This window comes from Vigna umbellata, chromosome 4, assembly GCF_029865625.1.
Source record: "Vigna umbellata cultivar VRB3 chromosome 4, Vumbellata_1.0, whole genome shotgun sequence".
NCBI lineage: Eukaryota > Viridiplantae > Streptophyta > Magnoliopsida > Fabales > Fabaceae > Vigna > Vigna umbellata.
Window position 1 is genome coordinate 69,248,984 of NC_142168.1, and position 21,990 is coordinate 69,270,973.

At 33.5% G+C, this 21,990-nt stretch overlaps 3 protein-coding genes across 4 annotated transcripts; 2 read left to right on the forward strand and 1 right to left on the reverse strand.

Annotated features, from left to right (window-relative positions):
• The first annotated feature begins 6,410 nt into the window (after window positions 1–6,410).
• On the forward strand, window positions 6,411–7,489 carry LOC148201066 (3-isopropylmalate dehydratase large subunit, chloroplastic-like). Its single transcript, XM_088113681.1, has 4 exons — window positions 6,411–6,576; window positions 6,747–6,854; window positions 6,941–7,111; window positions 7,215–7,489. The coding sequence occupies exons 1-4, from the start codon at window positions 6,526–6,528 to the stop codon at window positions 7,266–7,268; spliced, it is 384 nt and encodes a 127-aa protein (XP_087969807.1). The 5' UTR covers window positions 6,411–6,525; the 3' UTR covers window positions 7,269–7,489.
• A 329-nt stretch (window positions 7,490–7,818) lies between these two features.
• Window positions 7,819–17,697, forward strand: LOC148201067 (3-isopropylmalate dehydratase large subunit, chloroplastic-like). Its single transcript, XM_088113680.1, has 12 exons — window positions 7,819–7,889; window positions 7,998–8,066; window positions 8,168–8,284; window positions 9,519–9,593; window positions 9,722–9,799; window positions 10,154–10,249; window positions 11,566–11,615; window positions 15,013–15,067; window positions 15,193–15,324; window positions 15,885–15,932; window positions 16,055–16,213; window positions 17,281–17,697. Exons 4-12 carry the CDS (start codon window positions 9,543–9,545, stop codon window positions 17,419–17,421), a joined length of 810 nt encoding a protein of 269 aa, XP_087969806.1. The 5' UTR covers window positions 7,819–7,889; window positions 7,998–8,066; window positions 8,168–8,284; window positions 9,519–9,542; the 3' UTR covers window positions 17,422–17,697.
• Window positions 17,698–18,499: 802 nt separating this feature from the next.
• On the reverse strand, window positions 18,500–21,963 carry LOC148201068 (uncharacterized). 2 transcript variants are annotated; one of them, XM_088113810.1, is made up of 2 exons: window positions 21,451–21,963; window positions 18,500–19,926 (listed from the first exon to the last, which is right to left on the reverse strand). In XM_088113810.1, the coding sequence occupies exon 2, from the start codon at window positions 19,916–19,918 to the stop codon at window positions 18,659–18,661; it is 1,260 nt and encodes a 419-aa protein (XP_087969936.1). In that variant the 5' UTR covers window positions 19,919–19,926; window positions 21,451–21,963; the 3' UTR covers window positions 18,500–18,658. The 2 variants fall into 2 exon arrangements, with proteins under 2 accessions (XP_087969936.1, XP_087969935.1); XM_088113809.1 differs by lacking the exon at window positions 21,451–21,963 and having other exon boundaries at window positions 18,500–20,546.
• Between the last annotated feature and the right edge of the window lie 27 nt (window positions 21,964–21,990).

A 21,990-nucleotide genomic window follows, 5' to 3' on the forward strand; every position in this document is an offset into this window, starting at 1 on the left:
CTGCTAATTATGCATTATAATAGATAAATTACTTTTTCAAGATCTTCAAATTACTACTATGAAAATCAAATAACTCCTAATATAGCTCACAATATGAATTTTCATTAAAGAACTAAGCACAATGAAATTAAGCTAATCTCCTCCATCTTTTTTCCATACAATGTCCAACTTGCCAATATCTTTACTTGTAAGACAAGATCGTTTATAAGACTGGACCGTCTAACGTCTTAATATGTTTTGAAGTTTAATAAACAACAATAAAGAAAATGAACATATGACAAAGTATTATATTTGGAAAAGTAATATAGTTGGAAGATAAGTGTTTTGTGAAAAACCTTTATGAAATCTAAATGTTTTATGAAAAGCCTTAGTAAACACACTAATATCTTAGTAGATACACTACTAAACGATTTCCTCACAAAATGTGTCAATGTGCTATATGAGAGTCTTTCTAAACGCGATCTTGTTATACTTTGCTGAACAAGCTAGACGAACTCTCACAATAATGAGCAAAATAATGTTTTTGATAAACACGCTAAAAGATATAAACATTGCTCCAAAAGCATGCATTGAAAGACATCTTGCTAAACGCATTCTTAAACCAAACGAAGATCATTAAACAAAGAGTTGTTAGGAAACTCCTTATAGGCCAAACAATACCTTGTACCAAACGACGTTTTCGTCCAACGATGAAACCTTTATGAACTGATTGGAATCTCTACAGAAATGCTTAAATAATCAAATTTTGCTTGAGCAATAGAAAATTTGAAAAACTTATAGTTCTTTTGAGCACACATTAAAATGAACATGCATTAAAGAGCATTAAATGTTCAACGTTTCAAAACAACAAAAGTGATTAGAAAAAGAACATATATGTCTGCATGTATATCTACTCTACTCTTTGGAAATTACTTATGTCAAGTATCCACCTGCTCTATCATATACAAGTCAGAAGTGGACGTTAGAGACAAATAAGACATTTATGGAATGTTCTCTTTATCAAAAGTTGCGCCAAAGAGTTAGTACAACCTACTTTTCATAAAGTACTGAAAAAACATGTCTACTCTCACAAGTTGACTTTAACCTACGATCGTTACCTACGAAAAGTTTAAGAAGATCCGAAGATCAAAACAAGTACTATCTAACAAATATTTTCTTGAAACCTATAAATTGAAGATCTTTGAAGAGAAGATCAAGAGAATAAGCACACGAATACGAAAGAAATCATCTGAGAAGAAAAACAAGGTAAAAAAAAAAGGAAATACTCTCAAGCTTCATAGAATTATAAGCTTACATTTGTAAAAAGAGAAAAAACTCTAAAAGTAAGTAAAATTGAATTGTATTGTAAGCACATCTTCTCTATGAGAGTAATCTTCTAAGGACTTGTAAGCAGATCTGATTGATTGCACATTCTGAAGAGAATACAAATACTTAATAACTAACTCGGTGGGGTTAAATGGTAACTAGACGAGTTTGTCTAGTAGAAATCAAGAGTGAGTGAAACTCAACTAGACAACATATCAGGAAGATATTGGGATTGTCTAGTGATACCAGAAATGGTGAAGAATACTCCACAACCAAGAGTGAGTGATACTCAGTTTTAGTAGAGTAATGAGGTTACTAGGATTGACTAGGTGATACTGGGAGTGATGCAAATACTTAGTTGTAATCTGTTTGAAGATTATAGTGGAATCCTCTAAGAGATCTTAGAGGAGAACTAGACGTGGCTTGGTGGAGTGAAATAGTATGAAATAATTGTGTGTTTAATACTTTAGTCTTGCAAAACGTTTTTCTTATAAACTTTGCAATTACTTATTAACTTAATCGTTTCATATAAGCTCTTGCAACCAAACATTATCCTTATTAAGAGTTATCTTTCTCAAAATACTGTAGTAGATTTAACTAAACGATTGAAAAACATTTATTTCTAAACTTGCACATTAAACAAAACTTTATAATTCTAAGTGTTTGACAACTTATATAAAGTGTTTAATCTTTAACAAGGTTATTAAACTACCTTTGACAAAATGTTTTCCTACAACACACTAGTACAAAAATATCGTATAACGTCGTTGTTTTTTGGCCTTTCACATCGAATTCGAGGTCGATATCATATCGGGAGACGTTAAATTGATGTCGAATTTAAAAAATTCGACGTTAATCAAATTGACATCGAATTTTGTTAATATTCGACGCTAAGCAATTTTTTTGGTTTTTTTAATTAATTCTAATCCTTTTTTATAACTCTACGAGACCTGAAAAGCAGAAAAACAACAAATTTCAGTTTTTGATATTTTATAAAGCATGAACTATGAACGTGTAGTATAGTATCAATAACAAACAATAAAAACAAACAATAAACAAGTTCAATCAAACAATAACAACAACAAACAAGTTCAACCAAATAACAACAACAAACAAGTTCAACAAAAAACAACAATAAACAAGTTCAACAAATAAGTTTTTCAAAACGAAAACGAAAACGAAAACTAACCTTCAAAAGGTGGGTTCTTCGGAATAAAGTGTCGTCACCAGTGAGAGAGAAAGTAAATGCGCCTATGAAGGATAAGAACACGAAAATAATCGGTCAAAACAAACGAAAATTATACATAAAGTAGTTAATTAACATGCATTTGTATCAAATGAAAGAAAGATTACATGTGATGGTCGTCAAACTTCGTTCGAGAAAGTTTGAGAAAGAAGAGGGTCTTGCGCGCTAAGATAAAGTGAATGAATTTTCAATCTCCCGCTAAAATTAAAAAGGGGAAACTTTTGGCTGACAAATAATACGTCGAATTTATTTACAAAAATGTCACCGATCATTTTTAACATTGATTATTCAGTGGTTGGACATTGAACCCGTGACGTTATAAGCTGTTTTTGCATTCAAGTCCCTAGTATTTCCAGATATTTCATTACTAATTTCACAATTTTTCTAAAATAAAATATATTCAAATTTGGAATAATAAGTATACATTAGGGAAAGGTGTTCCAAAAATCTCTTCGTAAACTTTTTTGTGACACTTTTTATAAGTGTTAACCAATAACAAAATATATATATATATATATATATATATATATATATATATATATATATATTTTTTTTTTTTTTTTTTATATTTTCATATGAAGAGTATTTTGTTTTAGTTTTAAAATTATTATATTTGTATACTATGTATGAGCTTTCTTTGTTATTATGCAGATATCATTAACTATGTAATAGATATAGAAAACTCTGGCAGTTTTTTTAAGGATGAAATAGCATATTCTATAAAAACCGATATTAAAATTTTACACGATATTGTCTAAATTTTCTCAATAAATAAACATGATCTAGGCAGTAATCTAAATTTAACTGCAACAAATTGGAATGTTACTCCCTCCACCACCACCACGCATTATTCCTACACCTCTCCATAATATTTAATTTTTATTTTTATCCAACAATCAATCACTTTCATTAATAATTTTCATCGAACAATCAACCACTTTCATTAATAGTCCCTGTATCATTAACCATGGTAAAATAATAATATGTCCATTTTGATTCTCATACAAAAAAATTAGATTTCATCCTCTAAAATTTTAATTTCTTGATTTTAGTTTGTTTAATTGTATTCTTTGTGTATTCAATCAATTTTAGTTTTTGGTATTTTATAAGGCATGAATTATGAACTTGTAGTATAGTATCAACAACAAACAATAAAAGCAAATAATAAACAAGTTCAATCAAACAATAACAACAACAAACAAGTTCAACCAAATAACAACAACAAACAAGTTCAACAAAAAACAACAATAAACAAGTTCAACAAATAAGTTCTTCAAAACGAAAACGAAAACTAATCTTCAAAAGGTGGGTTCGTCGGAATAAAGTGTTTCCACTAGTAAGAGAGAAAGTAGAATGCGCCTATGAAGGACAAGAACGAAAATAATCGGTCAAAACAAACGAAAATTATACATAAAGTAGTTAATTAACATGCATTTGTATCAAATGAAAGAAAGATTACATGTGATGGTCGTCAAACTTCGTTTGAGAAAAGTTTAAGAAGAGAAGAGGATCTCGCGCGCTAAGATAAAGTGAATGAATTTTCAATCTCCCGCTCAAATTAAAAAGGGGAAACTTTTGGCTGACAAATAATACGTCGAATTTATTTACAAAAATGTCACCGATCATTTTTAACATTGGTTATTCAGTGAGTGGTTGAACGTTAAACCTGTGACGTTATACGCTGTTTTTGCATTCAACTCCCTAGTATTTTTAGATATTTCATTACTAATTTCACAATTTTTCTAAATAAAAATATATTCAAATTTGGAATAATAAGTATACATTAGGGAAAGGTGTTCCAAAAATCTCTTCGTAAACTTTTTTGTGACACTTTTTATAAGTGTTAACCAATAACAATATATATATATATATATATATATATATATATATATATATATATATTATATATATATATTTAACCAATAACAAATTAATATATATATTAATTTACATAAGGGTTAACTTGTATATATTTTTTATATTTTCATATGAAGAGTATTTTGTTTTAGTTTTAAAATTATTATATTTGTATACTATGTATGAGGTTTCTTTTTATTATGCAGATATCATTAACTATGTAATAGATATAGAAAACTCTGCAGTTTTTTTAAGGATGAAATATCATATTCTATAAAAACTGATATTAAAATTTTACACGATATTGTCTAAATTTTCTCAATAAATAAACATGATTTATGCAGTAATCTAAATTTAAGTGCAATAAATTGGAGTGTTACTCCCTCCACCACCACTTGTAATTTCCTACACCTCTTCATTTCATTTTTGTCCTTCAGTAATATTTGATTTCTATTTTTATTTTTATCCAACAACAACCACTTTCATTAATAGTTTCATCGAACAATCAACACACTTTCATTAATAGTCCCTGTATCATTAACCATGGTAAAATAATAATATGTCCATTTTGATTCTCATACAAAACAAATTAGATTTCATCCTCTAAAATTTTAATTTCTTGATTTTAGTTTGTTTAATTGTATTCTTTGTGTATTCAATCAATTTTATTTTGTGTAAATATTGGGACACGATATTTTGTGTGTTGATATTCATACGTGATTGTGGTTAAAAATGGCACCACGAGTTTTATAATAAAAATTCAAATGATAAAGTTTTCGAAGATATAAATGTTAGATTCATAAAGGAAATACTGAGAAGGTTGAGCACTTTTGAACTAAGTCTCAACTTCAATAAGTTTTATTTGACTAAATTGAAGCATAATCTATTAATTTAAGGTTTGATTAAAAATATTTAATTAATTACAATGTGAAGAAATGTAAAGTAAACATAATTAACAAAGAAAAATGACATGTTTTTCAAAATTGCCTTTAATCTCATTTCAAATGAAGAAAGGTTGCAGAGTTAGAAATAAGAATGAATTAGAAAAAGCTAATGGGAAATTAGAATTAAACGCAAATAATAAAAATTTTTGGTTTGTGCAATCTGAAACGGTGTGACAGAGTATGAGCTGATCCGGTGAAGGAGGGGAGCCTTGAGTTGGGAGGAAGTGGTGATCGAAATTTGGTAAGAGGCTGTAATCAATCAAACCAAACCATGTCGTGGTTTGCAAGGACAATCGCAAACTCACTCAGACTCGACGACGATGACAATGGTGGTAACCTAAAATTCCTTCCGCAGAAACCCTAATAAGAACCTATTCAACCCGATTCCGCGATCACAACGGATGTCCGTTTGTCCTTAAATGAAAGCCCACATCTGTCGTCGGATGTCCGTTGAAGGCAAGCACCTACGAACGCACAAACCACCACCATCACAAACCACCGCCGAACGATGCACCACCAACGCACCATTGGAGAGAAAAAAGAAAGGAGAAACAAAAATGGAGAATGTTGTGTTAACGGAAGTGGAAACTAAGAGGATGAGAGGAAGTGACAGCGGGGGAAGGGTGTGGGGTTTGCTGTGAGTGAAAAGAAATGAGAGGAATTGGGAATAGGTTTTAAATAAAAGTAAATAAAAAGTAAAAGTAAAATCAGTAAAAAGTAAAAGTAAAATAATAAATTTGGAATTTAAAAAATATTGAAAATGTGTAGAAAGAAGATGACGGTGAAGAAGATGGGACGGTGAAGGATCATCGTTCAACAAATTGTTATGTCCTATGCATGATTACAATTAATATCTCATTTTCCATATTATTTTAAATGGTTAAATTTTATCAATAATTTAAATGTCGAGACAATTACAAATATTACTTCATTACCTTAATAAACTATATCATACTAAAAAAATCTTCCCTGATAGTTTTTAGAGACCATACGTACTCGTGCATCACACGATCCTCCTTTTAGTTTATTTAATTCATTAATTAATTTCACTCAGAATATGTTCCTAAGATTTGTGAAAAAAAAAAAACGGAGACACTCAATCAAAACAGGGTAATAAAGGACAGCCTCCACTGACTAGTTTTGTGTTCATCACAGCTTCAACATCGATAATCCATGGCTTCTTCTCTTCTCTCTCCATCATTCACTTCCTTTCTCCGCACAAAGGTTCGTTCTATGATTCCCTTCTATGCTCCCAATCCCCAAGCATAGTCGTCATTCACTTTCTTCTCTCTCATGCTTCAAAAAACTTCATTTTTCTCCACCCCTGTTTCTCCAATGGGTTAGCTTTGCCCCATACTAACCCCTTTTTTCTTCTTTTGTTTGTCTCTCTGAAGGATCTCTCTCTCTACGCATTCTCCTCTCAGAGATGCTTCAAAGCGGTTCCAAAGAGAATCCGTTGTTCTGTGGCGGCGCCTCAGCGCCAGCCTTCTACCACTGGATCAGTTGAGTTTTTCGGGCACCCTTTTGGATTTCTGGAGTTGATTTTGAGTTTTTGTGTGTCAATTTTGCTTTTTTTTATGTGTTTCAGGTGAGAACCGCAATGACCATGACTGAGAAGATATTGGCCAGAGCTTCTGAGAAGGCCGAGTTGAGCCCTGGGGATAATGTTTGGGTCAATGTTGATATTTTGATGACACATGATGTTTGCGGGCCCGGTTCTATTGGGATTTTCAAGAAGGAGTTTGGTGAGGATGCTAAGGTGAGTTAGTTAATTGGCTTAGCTGGTATTACTCAAGACTATCTTTTATGGGAGTTTTGATTTTTCTGATGGTTCTTCATTGATTGTGCTGTTGGATTGGAAGTCTATTGGAACTTTGAGGACGGTTCGAGAAAAGATGAATTGTGAGGGTTGTTGAAGAAAGTAGGATTGGGGTCATGTGGTGAAATTGATTTTGAAGGACAATCTACGGGATAGGTTCTGTTTATTGAATGTAGCTTTGTGCTTTCTGGGTGGGAACTTTGTCGGTTTAGAAGTCATGTGAGAGGTTCTAGCATTGTGAGTGCTGAAAAGGGATGTAAAATGATTATTACTTTTGTAAGTGGGAACTTCAAAATACATTACTGGTTTGATTGTGCACTTTTTCATGTCCATTACATGGTTGATTCTTTTACCTTGAAAGTTGCCTTTGCTGGAAATTTTCTTGCGTGTTCTTATACTTATGTGGCTCTTAGAGTGATTCTAATTTTCTAGGACTGGTTGGCAGTTAATCTCGTTACATGCTGAGACCTAACTTCTATGATTTCCTGATTGTGTTTTCACGCCTGTGATTTCCTGATTGTGTTTTTTTATTTCTGTGTTTTCCTGATTGTGTTATTCATTTAAAGGTTTGGGACCGTGAAAAGCTTGTAATAATACCTGACCACTATATATTTACAAGTGATGAACGTGCCAATCGCAATGTGGACATATTAAGAGATTTTGCCAGGAGCAAAATATAAAATATTTTTATGATATTAAGGATCTTAGTAATTTTAAGGTATGCATTTTTTTTATATTTAAATCTTTATTTGTCTGACTCAATTCTTTAAATGCTTTGTAATGCACAATTTCCAAGAACATTGACTCTGAGATTATAAAACTACAGGCAAATCCAGACTATAAGGGTGTTTGCCATGTTGCTCTTGCACAGGAAGGTCATTGTCGGCCAGGAGAGGTTTGTTTAGTATAACAAGATAATTTTACTGTGGTGATGTATTGTTCATTTGTTTAGCATAACTTTGGTTCCTGCTTTTTTAATTTCACGGTTACCTGCAGGTTCTCTTAGGTACTGATTCTCACACATGTACTGCTGGAGCATTTGGTCAATTTGCTACAGGGATTGGAAATACTGATGCCGGTTTTGTGCTGGGAACTGGGAAACTTCTGCTCAAGGTAGCTTCTGCTCAAGACTCACATCTCTTGGTTTTTAATAGAAGATATTCCGTAGAACCATTATATATTTTTTTACCTTTATCATCAACTCCAGCACAAGGTTTTATCTTTGCTAGTTCTAGAATGAAAAGTTTAATGTGTTTTATTTTCTCTTTTTATGTCATTTTTCTCTTATTACTGATTAGAATTTGCAGCCAACTTTGTTGTGTCTCTTTCTTTTAACTATTTATAATTTATAATATTCAAATATTTGAAAGAACATATTGTTTGGCTGCTCTGTATTTCCAAGACTTATCTTCCCATTTTGAGTGCAAAAAAAATTGAATATACTATGAGAGCAAAACATAAAAAACAGAATAAAGATTTCTTTGAATATTTTGGGACAAGAATAAAGATGGAATAGTACCTTTTTGTTTAATTTGTTAATAGTAGAGATAGGGTGTGTTTGGAAAAACTGGCTGATAAGCTCATAACTTAAGAGTTCTGAGCTGATAAGCTCATAACTTAAGAGTTCTGACCAGATAAGCTATTTTATTGGATTAGAAGTGTTTGTTACAACTAGCTGATTGGTAAATGTAAAAATGTCATAAAAGGACATAACTACATAAGTTTTATCATATAAATCAAATTTGTGTTTTCTAGACAAAAATGTATTATGTAATTACAATTATTGATTTTTTTAAAAATAATCAAATTCTTTTTTAAACTCTTTTGTGCTTATATTTAAGTTTTAAAAGTTATATATGCTTTTTTTATATGGATATATTATTTTATTTAAACTAGTTGATCTAATGAGTATTAATAAATTCAATTTTTATTTACTTTCAGAAATTTAAATTTTTTATTTCTCATTTTAAACTATTTTTACATTGAGTTTCTTTGATATAATTTTCATTGTGTGTGAGTTTTTACCTAGCTTCATGTAATGAAGCATTATTTACTTCAATTTATAATGAAAATAGATAATAATGGATAAAGAATTAAGGACAATGAAGAAATGTATTAAAATCTAAGGGATAGTAAAGAAAGAAAATTAAATAAGCTATATGTTACAAGCTAGAAGCTAGAGGAAATAGTTTGTATGTAGCTTATCAGTTAAAAACTCTTAAAATACTTTGAAGTAACTTGTCAAACACTTTTGTGTTGGTCAAACTAGCTTATAAGCTTGTTAACTTATTTGCTTTACTTGATACACTCATTTTTTAATCCATAATATATTGTATTCAAAATGCAGGTGCCCCCAACTTTGAGATTTGTAATGGATGGAGAAATGCCTGATTATTTGCTTTCAAAGGATTTAATTCTGCAAGTAAGTGCCTTGGTCCCGTACTTTGGTTTGGACATGCCATAGTACTAGGTGACTGTGACTGTTAGCTTATTTTCATTTGGCAAATATAAAATTTACATCCTTACATTGGTTAATGGTTTACCTTACAGATTATTGGTGAAATAGGTGTGGCTGGTGCAACATATAAAGCTATGGAGTTTGTTGGCACAACTGTTGAAAGTTTAACTGTAAGCATGTAGAGCAAGATGTCATGTTATGATTTAACACTAAGAGTTCGTTTACTTGTATTTCCATTTTTTCGTTTTCTCTTTTTAATTACAAAACTGTTATATTGTTCCCAGTTTGTTTCCTGTTTTGAAAGATTTCTTCAGATAACCGAAAAAAAAAAGTCGTTTTCAATGTTTCTTTTACAAATATTTGAAAACAGAGAGACAATTGAAAACAGTTGGTGGCTTTGTAATTAAAAAGTTATAACAGGAACCAGAAACACAAGTAAATGAGCCTTATGTATTTCTTCAATCTGTGAACCCTTTTTCTTTTGGTTGTAATTGTTATTTTGGTAACCTGTTCCTCCTGGATAGATGGAAGAACGGATGACATTGTGCAACATGGTTGTCGAAGCTGGTGGAAAGAATGGTGTTGTTCCTGCTGATAGTACTACATTTAAATATCTTGAGGTTTGTCCCACTGAGATTCTCTGTTGCCTCTGAAAAGATTTTAGTACCGTTTGGTTGATGTTAAATGTCTTAATATATTGATTGTATCCTAAAATATTTTCTTAGATAATCACTTTGCTGTGGTTTCCATATTTCATTAAATTTCCTAATCTTTTTCATTATTTGATTAGAATTGGGAGCCTAGGATAATATGCACAAGTTTAATAGTGGTTGTTGCTGTGTATTGCCTCATCATTAACTATATCAATTCAATGTCTTATTACGTGGAGTCTCCTTTATGTATATTCTTTCTTATCTAAACCTGTTATCTTAAGCTTGACATCATCCTCCATAACTTCTATTGTTAGCATTCAACTGTCGAGTTTTTTCAAAATTTGGAATTTCGTTTGTCAAATTAAATAGATAATTTATATAAGAATGTTAAGATCTAATTTCATGCAAAGAGAGGGATCGAGTTCCACATTGGATGTATGGGATTTAAGTATGGGGTTTGTAAAACCTTGGGCTCTTCAAAGTTGACCTTTGTTGTGCCATTGGTCTTTGTTGGGTGTTTGATTTTCCAGCTGAGTTTAGTGTGTTACTCATCTTCCCATTCCCACTGGTAATCATACCTGCATGAAATGACTTCTGTTTCCGTTAATGATCATTCTAATGGTAACTTATGTTGGCTATGACTTACGGTGCCCTTGCAAGATTTAATTTCCAAGATTACTAGATCTCTGTTTTCTTGTTTTCTTCTTGATGTTTGAAGTTTCCAAATACTTATCTTGGTGAAGTTTTAGTTCATGCCATATTTATAGCTTGCTGAGAAATTTAAATCAAGCTAATGATCATTGCATCTGTATTGTTGAGTTATCTTTCCAGCAGTGGTCTGCTTTAGCATCTGCAAGTTGCCCTTTTAGCTATGATTTATGGGTGCACTTCACACTTCGTATTTATGCTATTTCCTTTTGTGGAGGTTTTTTTTTTGTTACAAGGTTAAAAGCTTAGTAAGGTTTGCCTTGAGAGGGTGTTAGAAGATCTGGTAAACATCACAATATCATGATGTACCTCAGAATCATTGAGAGGAATGTACAGTAATTTGTCTATCGTGGATAATCTTGATTGGCATTTGATAGTGAAAGTATTATCTTTTTTTCTTTTTTTATTGGTTTGGTTTCCAATTATTAATCTTGCCTTCTGAATTATACATCTCATTCAGTTTGGCTGTATTGATGAAATGGGTGGCTATATTTAGTGTCCATTTAATCTTGCATTCTCTTTGATACTGTCTTTTATAGTATTAGTTTTAATATTGTTTGCATTTCTTTTTGCAGGGCAAGACATCTCTGTCATATGAGCCTGTCTATAGCGACCAGAAAGCAAGGTAGTTCTGGTTTTCTAAATTCTTGATTTTCCTGGTTTTATTCAGTGTCGGGAAAGCTCAATGCTTTTGTACAACTTTGTATTTAATAAGATACTTTCTATCTGTTGAAAGTTTTGATGGACAAGGTGCACTATATAAAATCCATAGTCAGTATAAATAGACACTGAGAATGAGTATCAAATATTGCATTTACTTTAGATTTCTTTCATGAGTTATTAGAATAATGTAGATTGACTTGTTGTGATGGGAACTTGGGTATTATGGGGTGCTTAAGTCCCCCATTGTGTAATATGGATGCTTGGTAGAGCATAAGTGTTTGGTTTTGCTCCTTTAATAGCTAACTTTTGAGGGTGGGTTCTCCTAGTGATTGGATACTTATCAATTTGATGTTAGTTATTTGAGAAACTGAATATCATGTAATTATGATACTAAAGCAATATTTCTATATAAACCAGACTTGGTGTGTAGCTGAGACACATGGTTTTCTAGCCAGTTTGTGTCTCTTCTTTCACGCTTTCTCAACATGGTAAGGAAAAGCTTATTGTGTTGTTTCATATCGACTTTTCAATATGGGTATAGTATAGTTACAGATTTTCATACTCTTATCCTGTCATTGGAGTATGAGTAAAGGAATTGATATTTACTTTGTGGGAAGAACAACTTTGGATTTCATATTGACTTTGGGGATTTTACGAAGAAAATGTTTCATCTTATAAGGAGGATATGGTACTTGTTGAATATAGTGAAAAACTATATTTAGATTAATCTCCCTTGTGTTAAATACACACATAGGGTTCTCTATTTATAATAGAAGAAATATGGGCTAAGCCCAAAATACAAATGAGAAATAATAACAAAATAACTAAAAGATAAAAGATATAATATATCTAACACTCCCCCTCAAGCTAGAGCATACAAATTGTATGAACTAAGCTTGAAATAGATGAACTCAGTGTTGAACTAGATGATTTGTCTTCAAGAGTGCGAGGCAAACATAGATGGACTAACAACAGCTTGTGAAACTTCAACTTCAAAAGTGGATGAAGGAAAGCAGTGGTGGACAATGACAATCTGCAAGGACTGATTCCCAATCAATGATGGATGAGTGACGGGATCAACAGTGGTAGCTGAAAGCTAAGAGCTACAAAACTGCAGGGACTACACTAAATCCTCATCAATGATGGATGGGTGACGGGATCAACAGTAGTAGCTGAAATCTACAAAACTGCAGGGACTACACCCATATTTATGTGACTTGTAGTGTCTTGGAAACGTACTCCCCCTTAGTGTGAAGGGCGGAAATGTGAAATATCACAGTTGCTGGACCACTAAAACAAAACCAAATATTAAGCTACAATGCTGAAACAAAGGCATCAAAGATCCAAAGACATGTTGGAGGTCCAAAATTCTTTGCTGGACAACTCCCAAGTGGTGATACTTAGCAGTGTATCACAAGAAGATCGGGCTAAACTCTAGCCCAAGAAGAACTGATGCAGTTGGTATGTCTGAGGCGGTAGCGACTGCAGCGGCGGTTGAATGCTATAAAACTGTAGGGACTAAATTGCCATCACTGACTGATGGGGCCTGTAGTGGCTGGAAGCGACAAAACTACAGGGACTGCCATCACTAACTGACGAGGTGATGGGGCCTACAGTGGTTGGAAGCATACGACGCTTGAATAGCGGCAAACAGCGCCTGAACAGCAGCAAACGGCGCCTGAACAGCGGCGAACGGTGGGTGCCTGGACAGCGGCAAACGATGCCTGGACATCAAATTTTGAGTCGATCTTGCTCAAGATCACATTCTCAAACCTAGACTTTCATCCCTAGCCAAATCTTTCTCCGTAGCACCCACTGCTAGAATCAACATCCTTAGTAGTGAAACAGATTTCCAGTAGAAGAAGCCATTTTAAACTTAGAGAAGAAAAGGGACTTAGGGTTCCAAAAACGTGAGGGAGAAAACCCTAGGTATGAGCCCAAGCCAACAAAACGGAGAAACAAGAACCAAAACACAATCAAGAAGCTCTGACGAGACGATCTGCAGGGACGCGGTGAAACTCTGACACCGGGAAAGCGACGCGTGCAGAACACGCGACCGAGAGTGGCCGAGAAGAAGCGGCACGTGGAGGCGCGTGGTGAGGAGTCTGGTCATCACTGCGGCGAGGTTGGCCGTCGCTCGAGGAGACGCTTCAGATCCGCTGGTCACCGGTCGAAACTGTGACGGCGGCCGGTGGTGGCCGACGATGGCGGAGTGGCCTAAAAGAAGCGCTGCGTGACTGAGAAGCGGCTCTCGAAACCGGCGTGGTTGGCCGTCGCTCGAAGAGACGGTCCAGATCCGCAGGTCACCCGTCGAAACTGTGACGGTGGCCGGTGGTGGCGGCGACGGAGGTCGGAGTTAGCAGCGACGGCAGCGGAAAGTGGCGGCGACATCAGTGGCACACTAGGTCTGGACTGGTGCTGACTGTGGCAGAGATTTAAGAAGAAAAAATGGACTGCCTACTGAGATTTTAGGGGCTGCCGGCGACCATGGCGACCGGTCGCCGGCAGACAGCATAGTACTTGGAAGAAGATCAAAGAACCTGCTCTGATACCATGTTGAATATAGTGAAAAACTATATTTAGATTAATCTCCCTTGTGTTAAATACACACATAGGGTTCTCTATTTATAATAGAAGAAAATGGGCTAAGCCCAAAATACAAATGAGAAATAATAACAAAATAACTAAAAGATAAAAGATATAATATATCTAACAGTACTCATGAAGAAAGTATAAGACTAACTATTTGCCATCCTTATGTTTCGGTGTGTTATGATTATTGCTGCTTCTTGGCAATGTTATATTGAAATTGGCATGCTATATAGATCTAGTTATGATCACCCCCTTGGATTCTCAAGATACATATGGGTTTAATTTATCAAACCAAGCTTTGATGCATGAATTTTGCTTGTTAACACTCTTAGAACTACTTATATACTATAATATGATTATATCCCTAATTGATTTGGGATCTACAACACAGTCTCTTTCGATAGGGAATGAGAGTTTAGATATTTGTTGGTGGTTCAATAATTGGTCTAAAAGTGGGTGACGCAATAAGTTTAATAAACCTGGTCATAATGCATTTTTATACCATTTTAGAAAGTGAACTTATTAAACCTTACAAAACCGGATTGTAGGTGAGGTTTGCCTACTTATAACATGATTATATCTCTAGTCTATGTGTGATCTCTAACAAATAATTTTTTAACCTGCATCCCTTATGAATTAAACTTGGGGAAGGAAAAAAAATGTCTATAATCTTTGTACTGGAGAAAAACTTGATTTAGCTGCAGAAATAGTATTCAATGGTAGTCAGGTTTATCTATTAGTAACACCCTTTTTTTGTTGTTCTCTAGATTTCTCTCAGAGTATAGATTTGATGTCTCAAAATTGGAGCCAGTGGTGGCCAAGGTTAGTCTTTGTTTGCATTTCCAGTGAGGTTTTTGTATTGTATTTATTTTCTATGCATTTGTGTTGTTATTATATGATGCTGCCATTAGGTTCCCTTGCTAATATTATGCTTATAAATGTTGCAGCCTCATTCTCCTGATAACCGTGCTCTGGCAAGAGAGTGCAAGGACGTGAAGATTAACAGAGTATATATAGGATCTTGTACAGGTGGGAAAACAGAGGATTTCATGGCTGCAGCAAAAGTTTTTCTGGCATCAGTAAGCATCATATTTTCCTATTGTATATCTATAATCTATGATAAGATATTACTGGAAGCTTTTCTAGCTGAGTCCTAGACTTTTTTACTATTATTTTCATTTGTTAGTATGGCATAACCAATTTGTATCCTAAAATGTATGGGACTGGTCATCGTGTTTTCTTGTATGGTATTTTATCTTGCATTGCTTATAGAATTTACCAGCCTTTTTGTGACCTTTGTGCCTATGTCTCTCCCATGAATTATTTAAATTTAACCAGAAAATAGAGGTAACTTAATATTATTTTATAGCGAAGAATGGGATTATGTGCTTGCTTATTCAATAGAATGTGTTACATGTGTTATGCAAAATATCCATATAATAGGATTTTGATAGACTTGGTGGAGACTATTTCTTACGCTACAGTTGTTAATTGCATGTAACTTTCTAGTCACTAGTACCCATGAGGACTATCATTTTGATATGTAAACATATTATTTCCCAAGTCCATTAACTATTAATATTTCCAACATGAATCCTAGAACTACTTCCCCTAACTTAGAAAATGTCTGAATCTGCAGGGTAAAAAGGTCAAAGTTCCCACGTTTCTTGTGCCTGCTACCCAAAAGGTCTGAAAAGAAGCTCATGTTTGTATATTTTCACCAGTTGATGTACAGTTATTAATAAAGTTCTATTGGGAAATAATGCTAGATGAATATTTTCCAACTGGTATCTATTAATGAAATTTCAGGTTTGGATGGACGTATACAGCATCCCAGTTCCTGGATCTGGTGGTAAGACTTGCTCACAGATATTTGAAGAAGCTGGGTGTGACACTCCAGCTAGTCCTAGTTGTGGTGCTTGTTTGGGTGGCCCAAAAGATACTTATGCACGCATGAATGAACCTCAGGCAAGTTCCCTACTTCTTCCCCACATCTTGCAATTGACAAGTGTAGTTCAAATTCTCCCCATGTTACATTTATCCTTATTACATTGATGGAATTGAAAATCTTGGCACTGACCTGTCTTGGCACTGAATCGGGTGAATCATCATGTGAATTGTGCAATACTAACTACAATGTTACAAATAATTTGTAATTTTTATTTTACAATCGATTGACAGTTAACATTTAGCTTAAAATCTGTAATTTGTAAAACAAAACCAAATTCCTTAAGGCTTTGTTCACTTGAATGGATTTGGGAGAGAGTAATTGAGTGGATTTGAGAGGATTTGAAGATAAATTCTTTTGTTGTTTATTTGAGTGAATTTGGAAGTGAGAGTCGATTTGGAAGTAAATTTTTTTAATCTGTCACATCAATCAAATCCTACACTAATTCTCACAAATATTGCTTCCAAATCCACTCTCATTTACCTCCAAATTCACTCAATTAAACAACCAAAAATTTATCTTCAAATCATCTCAAATCAGTCAATCATTTTCCCCCAAATTCATTTAAGTGAACAAAAGGTAAAAGTAGAAACTTGTTTCTGGCTTGAAAATAACGAAGAAAGTTGGGGGTGAGAATATAAAGTTAGGGCTATCTGACACAACTTTTTAAAAAATTTCATTTCACTAACATTAGAAGTCTCTCTAATCAGCTTCGGTAGAACATCTATTTTGGTCTTTCTTGGTTACAAAAGGGTACTTAAAAAAAAAAAAACTTTTCTAGAATTGTATTTGACACAGTATCAGAGAAGCCTGAAATGGTTAGGCTAAAAAAAATATACTTTAATTTTTATGGTGGCTATATAGTACATGCAATGCAATCATATTATATATCTTGAAGTTCTATAGATTTTTGTAGATCATAAAGCTGGATGCTTCTGAATATTTAAGCAAGTGATACTGTTATGTTATGCCAAGGGATTAAATGGTTTCTCCTTTGTCGTATGATTGCATTTATATGCTTTCTACCCAAGTGATGATATTGAGAATCTGAATAATTTACCCCATTGCTTACATTCTGGTCGTGCAGGTTTGTGTTTCAACTACAAATAGGAACTTCCCGGGCCGAATGGGACACAAGGAAGGTCAAATATATTTGGCTTCGCCATATACAGCTGCTGCATCTGCATTGACTGGTTATGTTACTGATCCTAGAGAGTTTTTGCAGTAGGAAGTTGTTACACCTCATTCTGTTATACACTTTGGTTAGTTATGTATTCTCTAGCCACGAGGTAATACCAGCAGGATCACAAATCCATTAGTATTTTTTGCCTGAAGAAATTTTATGTAACTTCTATGAAATTGGCACTGTGGTAGATGTCGAAGATTGACTCATCTTGTGCTTGTTGAGTATAGCATGATCATTGTTGTTGCAGCTACTAGAATGACTGATTTCATATGGATTTTCTTGTCAATCCAGCTTTTAACTCTTTTCTGTTTGTTCCAAGTTTATCTTGATAGTTACTCATATGTGGGTAGATAAACTCAGATTAGCATACAAGTTCAAATTTGAAATTTACTGAATTAAGAGTTTGTTCTTGAAAGTAGAAGCTCCTTCGTTACTTTTTGTAAAAGTTTTATCTTTGGATTGTTCACTTGACAAAATAAGATATTGTATGGTTAAGAACAATTCTTATCATGGTTATCAAACTCTTGAGTTTTTAGATATGGCTTCCGAGTTAATTCAGAAGTAAACTCATTTTCTGCGTAAACTCGATAGAATCGACTGTAAAATCGGTAGGATCGTATAAAATCGTGAGTTTGGAGCGATTCTGTGAGCTTGAAAGTTATATTTTTAATGAAATGCATTAAAATTAATGATAATAATTTATGTATTTATGTTTTACTATATTTAGTTTTATGAATAATATAACTATAAATTTTATTTATTTAAAGTTATATAATTTTGTAAACTTATTTGAATTAAGATATTATTTATATAATTTTTTTTTATATATAAATTTTATTTATTTAAAGTTATATAATTTTGTAAACTTGTTTGAATTAAGATATTATTTATATAATTTTTTTTCATCTGAGAATTTTATATCAGAAATATGAGAAGAAAGAAAATTAAGTGAATTTGATTGGAACAATAATAACTTATACTAAGTTTTGTTCTACTTTACGATTTAATAAATCACCTTTCTTTTTCTTCAGAAAATATTCACCGCCCTCAAAATCCAAAAGTAAACACCATCATCAAAATCTAAAAATGCATTCTACAACATCAGTAAACAAAGATCATATGATTTGCAACGTGAAATTCATTAGAAACACAATGGAGTACAAAAGAATCAGGTTAAAATAAACATAAAAAGTACAATGAATTACGAAGATTGAGTTTACTCAATTCTCACATAATTTTCTTATCTCCATGTTCGACCAGTCATGCAAGCATGCACCCCTCAATACGCCTCCTCTTCTGATAGAAAGCTTTCATTGTCCACTGCTTGAACCCTCCGCCGGCGATGCTTCTTGCCGCCGCCGCCACCACCGCAAACAATGGAGCACTCAACTCCACATATTACACTGAAGCAAGAGAACAACCCATTTGACCCATCTGCATGCCTTCGTGAATGTTTCCCTTTTCTGCTTGCCCCCGTGACATTGGACTCCGTCTGCCACCTCTCCACCTTAGGTTGCGGGCCCTCCGCGCCGTCATCGAAGCTCCACCCTCCCTCCGTAGAATTCTCCCCCTCCTCCATTGGTAGTCTCGCCACCACCTCCGAAGCTGACGGACCTAATTCGGAGTCCGTCATAAAAGGACGACAACCCAAGTTGGAGCGGTACGGGGTTCCATATTCCATTGTCGTGTCTGCAATCGCAAAGGCATGCAATGGAGTGGCTCTCACACTACCTACGTAATTGTTGTTGTTATTATAAGACTTGGCTGGAAAGGGAGAATTTTGAAACTGGCGCTTGGGCGTGGACTTTACTGGGTAATCAACATTTACCCTTGCATTGAAGTTGTTTGGTGAATCATGGCCTCTCGCTTTAGTCTTCTTTCTACCCAATTTGCCATCTTTTGGGGTTCCCTTCATGAATGTGGCACTTAATATGGAGCTAGCTTTCTTTTTACTCTTCTTGGAGCTTATTTCTGAAGCGAGAACTTGAGAACTTGCCCTCTCCCTTTTGGTCTTGGCTTGAGGGTCGGGAACTACCACTTCTGAGCCAAGCATTGAGCTGGAATCACTTTTTGAGCGTCGAAGCTCTGGCTTGGCTTGACGTTTTGGTTGATCATGATCATCTTGACTGTATCCAACTATTGGGGAGTTTTGCATGTAAAGAGGCATGCTTCGCATGGAACTGTCAATTCTAGCAGCACCAATGTTCAAAATTCCTTTGGGGCGACCTGAAGGTCTTTGAACTTGAAGCCCCATGAATCTCATTCCTGTGGGTGTGTAAGTGTTTCTCTGGGGTTGAGGTTGTGAAGGTGGTGGAAAAATGTCACTGGAGAGAACATGAGCAGTGCCCACATGAATGTCTCGAAACCAATGAAGAGCGTAAATGTCAATAGTTATCACAGACTTTTCATCATACAGAAAGTCTTCATCAATTCGAAAGACAAACTTGTCATTCCAAGTTGGGTTGGTTCCGCCGTGAGAATCAACTCGAGTGGAAAGTTTGCGATCTGGGTCAATCCATGCCACTGCATAGGTCCTCATTGAACGACCTGCAGGAGCCAAGTCTTGTGCAGATATGACATTGAGTTCTAGGAGTTGGAAACATGCTAAAATGTTGGACATGATAGCACTGTTAGCAAGGACAATCAAATCGCATCAACAAGATCAATGGGAAAATTGAAATGAAAGTGTTTGTGGTTGAGTTTATCAGAAGCGTTCTATGGCTTCAATGCTTTGGAAAGAAAGAAGATGGTGAGTGAGTTTCGTGAAGGTGCATGGGAAAGAAATAAGCGATTTTGTGAATAAGGGAGAACAATTTTGTTGTACTAACCATAGCAAATCACAGTGGTGCTCGAAAGTTTTACAACCTTAATTTGTTCCCTTTTTTAGGAATCATGATCTGGAAATGTTTGTTCTTATGATTTCGGTCTATATCAGGATTAGTTTGTTAGTAAAAGGTATGTTGTAGGACTTGAAATTGTGTCATTACAAATCATGCTTACGTGTTTAAAAATGTCACAACTTTCTACGACTTAGTTTGTGTTTAACTGTGTTATTTGTGACATATATAGTAAACGTATGTATGTATGAAACTTATTGTGGTAATATTGTATATTAATGCTAATTTTGAAACTAGTTTCTATATAAAGCTTTAGACAATGAAAAACAAATCTAATACTAACAATTTATCGTACTCTTTTTAAATATTTATATTATATCTAAACAGTTTAAGTAATCTCCATAATTCAACATCAAGCAATTCGTGCATTAATTTATTATAATAATAAAAATAATAAGTTACTCGTATTTTTATAATTTTATTTCAAATTAAAGTATTAATTCAATAAAAAAAGACATAAATTTAGTTTTTAAATATTAATGTCGATCATATTGTACCTTAGAATGAGTTAAATCGATTTCACACAAATAATTATTAAAAAGGAATAAAATATAGATAATTTTTAATAAATAAATATTTATGGTAATGTCAATTTAATAAATACTAACTAAAATAAATATTAAAAAAAAAAGTCAATTTTGACTTTAACTAAATAAATATTAAAAATTATTAAGTTAGTGGAAATTAAACAAACACTAATTTAAATAGATATTAAAAATAAATAAATTAACCGGTATTAGCATATATTACAAGCAAGTAAGTTAACGTCGGCAGTCGATGACAAAAATAAATATTAAGATTAGTATTCATTTAATCTATGTTAAGTTTATATATTTTTAATACTTATATTTGTTTAAGTTAGAATTAGTATGAGAACAAAAATAAATCATAAATTACATTTAATTTAATAGTGTAAATTTAAAGACGACAAACTTCCTAACTCAAAATTTACTTTTTCCAAAGCTATATGAAACACCAACTATATATAAGATCCAAAAATTTGGCTTTAAAAATTGTATTTTGGATTATATTATGTCCTTTATAAACACTTAGTTGTCACTAGCAGTCTGAATAAAGACAGAAGAAGATAGTGAATTAACTAAAAACAAAGGGGTGATAATGAAGGGTCATGCATTGAGCTAAGCATTGAGAGGAAGGAGAAAGGAGCAATTACCAGGATTCGCAGATGGTTCCCTCCGTTACCAGGTATTCTCAGAATCAAAGGATGGAGATTCCCAAATGTGCATACCTATGACACTATCACAACAACCATTGTCAGGGTTACAAACTTTACCCCTTTCTGTTCATGTTCCTTCACACTAGGGATTATTTATTCAAAAACCTACTCTACCCCCTTTTTGTTCCTAGGATTATGCAAGCAATTTTGAAAATATAATTTTATAACTGAATTATTTTTGGACTATACAATCTAACAATACATTCTACATTATATAATTGAAAATGTTGGACAATATTCAAAATAAAAAGTTGTACATTATGCAATTCATAATACAATACCCAAAATTTTAACTTTCAGAATTGTATTATGAACCTTTCGGATCAATCAATCTAGAATCTTTCCAATGACTCGCATGAAAGAGTACTTTTCACATTGCCCAGGTAAATCCTAAACCCTGTAAAGGTGCAGGAAGAATCCATGAAAATGCAGAAAGGAAAACCCTGGACAATAATATCAGAATAGAGTGTAAGTCTA

Coding starts and splice junctions, on each gene's coding strand:
- LOC148201066 (XM_088113681.1), top strand. CDS start 6,526: ATGGCTTCTTCTCTTCTCTCTCCATCATTCACTTCCTTTCTCCGCACA. Junction 6,855..6,940: donor AGCCTTCTACCACTGGATCA/GTTGAGTTTTTC, acceptor TATGTGTTTCAG/GTGAGAACCGCAATGACCAT. Junction 7,112..7,214: donor AGTTTGGTGAGGATGCTAAG/GTGAGTTAGTTA, acceptor TTGGATTGGAAG/TCTATTGGAACTTTGAGGAC.
- LOC148201068 (XM_088113809.1), bottom strand. CDS start 19,999: ATGTCCAACATTTTAGCATGTTTCCAACTCCTAGAACTCAATGTCATA.
- LOC148201067 (XM_088113680.1), top strand. CDS start 9,543: ATGGATGGAGAAATGCCTGATTATTTGCTTTCAAAGGATTTAATTCTG. Junction 10,250..11,565: donor CTACATTTAAATATCTTGAG/GTTTGTCCCACT, acceptor TTCTTTTTGCAG/GGCAAGACATCTCTGTCATA. Junction 15,325..15,884: donor CAAAAGTTTTTCTGGCATCA/GTAAGCATCATA, acceptor CTGAATCTGCAG/GGTAAAAAGGTCAAAGTTCC.